Consider the following 6375-nt stretch of genomic DNA (forward strand, 5'->3'; position numbering starts at 1 on the left):
TATATATATATATATATATATATATATATATATATATATATGATATTTCAGATGCAACTTATTATATTTGTAAAACTAATGCAACTCAATCAATTGAGATATTTATGAAAATGATGAGAGTTCACTTCTTATGATTTGAATATTTATGGAAGACAACTAGGGTTCGTTAATTATGATCAATATTCTATATCAGGAAACAATAAGATATTTATGAAATCACATATTAATCAAATTAAATTGACAATTGAGATTGAGTTTTCAACTTTATTGTACATATGTAATGGGTTGTATAATAAATCACCAATATATATGTGTATATGTGTGTGTAGGGGTGAGTTCAAATGAAAAACCAGTTTTCATTATGAATATAAGGACAAATATTGATCGCTGATCAAAATTTAAAAAGTAATCAATGGTTAAAACATAAAAGGTTAATTAAAAAATGATTAAGGACAAAAATGTAAGTAAGGATTTGCACCTACGTGACTTTTTTTTTTCTTTTTCAATTAAATTTTTTTACCCCTTTAATTTTTAAAGTAAATTATCTTAAAAATAATTAATATTTAATCAAACAAATTATATCAAAAAATCGAACATTTCATTCTCTTCGTTTTGACATCTATCTCGATATAGTTTTTATTATGTTTACGTCAAATAGTATATCTGTGTAATATTCATTATAAATATTTATGCACGTTCATATGCTTACAACAACTTTTTAATATTCATACATTAGTATGATATTCATCATAAATACACAACTTACTATAACATTCATCATGAACATTATGTATTTTCAAGTGTATTCAACAAATCTTCAGTATTCATACATTACTAAGACATTCATCATGAATATACGTTTTCTTTATAACATTCATCATGAATATACGTTTTCTTTATAACATTCATCATGAATATATATATATATATATATAATATATGTATATATATGTATGTATGTATATATGTTCACGTGTATATAATAACTCTTTAGGATTGATACATCAATATAATACATACTATTCATTATGAATATTTTTATATGTTTACATGTATATAACAACTTTTCAACATTCATACATCAGTATGGTATTTGTCATGAATAGACATTTTCACTGTAACATTCATCATGAATATTTATGTTATGTATGATCACATGTATACAGTAACTCTAGTATTTATATTAGTATGCTATTTATCATAGATATCAATTTTTACCATAATATTCATCATGCATACACATATTATTCATCATGAATATATTACAGTTTCAACTCTACATAATTTGGTTTTTCTTTATTGGGTTCTTGATTTATCTGGATGAGTTTTTGATTTGTCTCGATAGATTTCCTAATCCATCTCGATAAAAGTTGAAAATGGTAGGTTATGGTTTTACACAAACAAACACACACTAAGTCAATGGATGAGTTCTTGATTAGTCTCGATTGGTGTCGATCGGTCCCAATGGGCTGTTGATTGATCTTGATGTGCTCTTGATTGGTCTTGATGGGTTCCCGATTCTTCTCGATCAAAGATGAAAGTGATAGTCTTTGGTTTTACATTCAAACAAATAATAAATAAATTGTAGGTTCTCGATGGAAAATGAATATGGTTTAATGCATATCAACACATATTAAGTCAATGAATAGATTCTCGATCGGTCTCGATAGGTTCTCGACTGGTTTCGATGGGTGTTGGGTTACGGTGATGAAGAAAGTGGTGCCTTACGACGTGGAAGAAAGTGTTGAAGAAGATTATGTCGAGCTATAACTTAAGTACGGCGTCGAGCTGTTGTACTCACTTGAACGTACATAACAGCTCATAATGAATATAACATATATAACTAGATACTACACCCTTTGCCATTCCTACACCCTATACAACCCTCATCTCAACCATTCAATTTTTAATCAATTAATTGTTTTCTAATATAAAGTATTAATCATAATTAATAAACTCTATTCATATTCCATAAATATTCAAATCATAATAAATAAACTCCAATCATTTCTATAAATATCTCAATTAATTGGGTTGCNTATATATATATATATATATATCATTTTACGTAAAAAAACGAAAAAAAAATATATATATCTAGATGGATGTCATATCGAAAAGCATAAAATTTTCGTTTTTTTATTCAATTTGTTTGATTAAAATATTATTAATTTTTAAGATAATTTATTTTAAATTTTTTAAGGGGTAAAAGTTTTTAATTAAAAAAGAAAAAGAAAAGTCAAAAAAGATTGGTGTAAATTGAAATTAAATATTTTCTACCCATAAATAATTTAATTAATAATTTTAATTAAAATTATATTTAATATGAATTGTTGTATCCAAGTAAAATAGAGATTGAGTTTGCGTTTTAAATAATACCAGCTTAAATTGGATTGGAACAATTAAACCATTAAAAAAAGTCTTGATTGATTCGACCGGCATTTTTATCCAACGGTTCTCTTAGAAGTGTCTAATGTATGCATGTAGGTAGGGGTGTCTTTGGGTTGAGTTGATCGGGTTGATGACATTTGAGCAATTTAACTCAATGTTTTTGGATTGAAAAATCTTAAACCAACCCAAACCAAAGTGCAACCTAACCCAAGTCAAACCGTACGGGTTGGTCGGGTTGATATTTTGGTATATTAAAATATTATTCTAACCTTGAATATGTTATTTCCACTACTCATAATTTCTTTTTCATCATCAACCAATTGATACAACTTATCCATACTTCTTACGTATACCACATTTAGTTAATTTTCTCAATTTACATATATATGTTCACAGTTAGTGAACATATATACGAATGAATTATATAGAGATGTAAATAGATTGAAAATATGTGTGTATGAAGAGCGTACGTGATACTGTAATTATCTAATGTATATATTAATAGAAATTCAATGGTCATATTAAATCCGAGAAATAAAATGATATTGGATTTATCGGGTTGGGTTCAAATAGTAATAACTCAATACCTACGGTTTGAAATTTTTACCACTTAATTAGACATCGGGTTTACTTTGAGTTGAGTTATTTAGCATTGGGTTGATCGTAGGGACGGACCCAGAAATTTTTTCATATGGTGGCACCATATAATTAATATAATATAATATAATATATATCTAAAAATAATTAGAAAAAAATATGGTTTTTATTGTACCGATAAACAACTCCTAAACTTTTACCCGACTCGTCTTCATCTTTTGAAAACGGTCAATATATACCCAAAAATAATTACAAAAAGTATGTTGAGAAACAACTCCTAAATTTGTCCTCGGCGTGTCTTCATCTTTTGGAAACGATCGATGACATCTTCGTTTTTGACATTACAAAGGGATTCCTTTTCTATGGCGCAAATGAGAGCAGAATTCAAAAAATCATCACCAATTCGATTACGTAAATCTGTCTTGACAAGCTTCATCGCCGAAAAGCATCTTTCAACCGTAGCAGTTGCAACAGGCAAAACCAATGTTAGTTTCAATAACCAATAGACTAAAGGATGAGAAAGATGCTTTCTTGTTGCCACCATTAATCTGGCGAGGTTGGCAATACAGTTTAAGTTGGCAAATCTGACATCATTATAAACAGAATGATCCTTTCCTTGTCATCAAAATCTCAGGGATACATCTGACTCAACTTCAATAGGCTTGATTTGTTAAACTGAGAAAACGAATTGTGTGGATTCAAAGCTGCCATGTTTTGAAGCAAGTCAGTGCTTATCTCACCAAAACGATCACCAAACTCTCGGATCTGCATATCCAAAACAGTGTTGAATATATCATAGTTATAATAATGTTGATTGGTAATGTTCATCATTTTCCTTGAATTTCGTGTATTAACATAAGCTTCAGCCATATCCAATTTCACGATCTTATGTTTATCACAAAAAGAGTTCATTTCTCCAAAACATTGATCAAACCCATTTTCCCTCAACATTTGTAATTGACCTTTGGTTGTACCTATCAAATCAATAGCTTCCAAGATGTCTTCATCTTTCCTTTGAAGAGCTTGAGACAATGAATTTGTTAATCCTAAGATCGTTGATATCAAGTGCATATAAAACACAAATTCAAATGTCTTTAAGTATGATAAAAGACCTCTTGCTTGAAGCCGACTAGCTCCATTATCACCATCATCTTCAACATATTCAAGCACCTGTATAACCTCTGGAAACAAAGCAATCAAACTCACGATTGTTTTAAGATGAGAATTCCATCGTGTATCTCCAGTTCGGACAAGGGAAATCTCTTGGTTAACCCCTTACCAGTCTCAATTTCATTATTTCCAATTTCTTATTGAATTCTCTCTTTGTGACTTTCTCGTATCATATCTTTTCGTTTGTAAGAAGAGTTTACAACAGTAACAACCAACGCAATCAAATCAAAGAAGTCCTTAATACCTTCGTGTTTTTTTTGCAACCGCCACAACCACTAACTGAAGTTGATGGACAAAACAATGTATATAAAATGCCGAGTCATTATCACTTAAGATCAAAGCTTTCAACCCATTGAACTTACCACTCATGTTGCTAGCACCGTCATAACCTTGTCCTCTTACCTATTTTAAAGATAAATTAAGCTATTTAGCCAAATATTCAATGATATAATTAAGACTTAAAGCAAATAAATTATTAAGAAACCTTTTTACCTTTGTGAAACTCAATCCATGTTTTGCAAATAAACTATCCAAGGCAGATTTAAGACTTATAGCAGATGTATCCATGACATGAACAATGCCGATAAATCCTTCTTGAACAATTCCGACTTTGTCAACAAACCTCAAAATCACGGCCATTTGTTCTTTTCTAGAGACATCACTAGACTCATCCACCAACAAAGCAAATACATCATCACCAATTTCCCCAATAACGCCTTTCAACACCTCTTTTCCAAAGCAAGTAACAAGATCTTTTTGAATCTTTGGAGATGTCAATTGATTGTTCTTCGGTGTATTTTGTAATATAACCTTTTCAATCTCTCCATTTGCTCTTTCGATTAACTTTAAAGTCCCCAAGAAAAGCCCTTTGTACATAAACTTTTCCGACTTATCGTTGCCACAAAATGGTAAAGCATTCTCCAACAAATATCTACAAATTTCAACGGAAGCATTCAATCGCATGTGGTACTCGGTCTTCATGAGTTCTGTTTGTTTACGAAGGGCAACAACAATTAATTGGTTTTGGTTAACCAAATCTTCACATTTTTTAAGTGCTTTATGGTGAAAACTATTAACCTCACCCTCATGAAGCGTAAGTCTATCTTTTTTACTCCAACTATTAAATCCTTCCGCCACAAATGCATCTATCCCATGATTCCAACCTTGGTCTCTGAACAAGTAACAAGGCAAACAATATGCTCTATCTACTTTTACACTGTATTCCAACCACTGAAATTGATCAAACTAAGAAACAACAAACCGTCTTCCTTTAGTCCCTATAACTTTGGTTGGAAAGATGTGACCTCGTGGTTGACAAGGACCCCTTACCAAATATTTCCGTCTAATTTCGTCTCTTTGATTTGGGTTATAAGTTATAATTTTGGATCTTTCGAATGGATCCCAAGGAAGATCGTTAACATCAATCACATTGTTGGATGCATCATTAGCGGTTGGTGATGAAGCTTTTCGTTTCAAATATTTTTCCATAATGAATGAGTTATGTAAATCAAAGTAATGAAAACAATAATAAGTAATCATTAATCAGTAATGAGTAATGTAAATAAGTAAATTTAATCAATATATGAAACCTAAACATAGTAAACAGAAAATTTGTATAACCTAAACAATTAATCAAGTAAAATAGTAAATAATCAACTAAACAGTAAACAGAAAAGAATGATCAATTTGTATAACCTAAACCTAAATCAAATAAGTGATTGAGATTTGAGTTTGAGTCACAGAGTCAGTACCAATGGCGAGTTCCAATTCCAAAATCGAATCGAATCGATTCTCTTCTCATTCTCGAATCTCGGCGACGCTGTCCGCCTGTCCCTGGTCCGGTGGTCCCCCGCCTGGTTGTAGCTGTCGGCTTGTCGCACACAATGTCACTCTCTCACGCCTCAAGCTCTCACTCGCTCACGCACGGTCGCACACAGGTCACAGACTCACAGGTGATCGATTTAGGGCTTTAGTTAATGGACCATTAGATTTTATTTGGGCTTACTTAACACTTATCCTTAGGTAGCACCTTCCGAAACGATACGCTAGCACCGTTAATAAACCTAAAAATTTTACTCTTCAGAGGTGAAATAATACGGTGGCACGTACCACCCATGCTGACACTACAGGTCCGCCCCTGGTAGGGGTGAACACGGGTTGGGTTGGGCGGTTTATGACGTTTTTTCAACCCAACCCAATTACGGCGGTTTGAAAAAT

The 6375-nt window shown here is 31.5% G+C and overlaps 1 protein-coding gene across 1 annotated transcript; it reads right to left on the minus strand.

The window, feature by feature from the left end:
- Positions 1 to 3618: 3618 nt before the first annotated feature.
- On the minus strand, positions 3619 to 5646 carry LOC112501672. The gene is made up of 4 exons (XM_025105365.1): positions 5488 to 5646; positions 4651 to 5388; positions 4521 to 4560; positions 3619 to 4169 (listed from the first exon to the last, which is right to left on the minus strand). The coding sequence occupies exons 1-4, from the start codon at positions 5644 to 5646 to the stop codon at positions 3619 to 3621; spliced, it is 1488 nt and encodes a 495-aa protein (XP_024961133.1).
- Between the last annotated feature and the right edge of the window lie 729 nt (positions 5647 to 6375).

This window comes from Cynara cardunculus, unplaced genomic scaffold (genome assembly GCF_001531365.2).
Source record: "Cynara cardunculus var. scolymus isolate 2C unplaced genomic scaffold, CcrdV1 Un_Scaffold_412, whole genome shotgun sequence".
NCBI classification, from domain to species: domain Eukaryota; kingdom Viridiplantae; phylum Streptophyta; class Magnoliopsida; order Asterales; family Asteraceae; genus Cynara; species Cynara cardunculus.

What these genes read in the sequence shown, in the direction of transcription:
- LOC112501672 (XM_025105365.1), bottom strand. Translation starts at nt 5,646, where the DNA reads ATGGAAAAATATTTGAAACGAAAAGCTTCATCACCAACCGCTAATGAT. An exon ending in AAATTAGACGGAAATATTTG is followed by an intron (nt 5,389 to 5,487) that starts GTAAGGGGTCCT and finishes GATCAATTTCAG; the next exon opens with TGGTTGGAATACAGTGTAAA. An exon ending in ATGGATTGAGTTTCACAAAG is followed by an intron (nt 4,561 to 4,650) that starts GTAAAAAGGTTT and finishes TCTTTAAAATAG; the next exon opens with GTAAGAGGACAAGGTTATGA.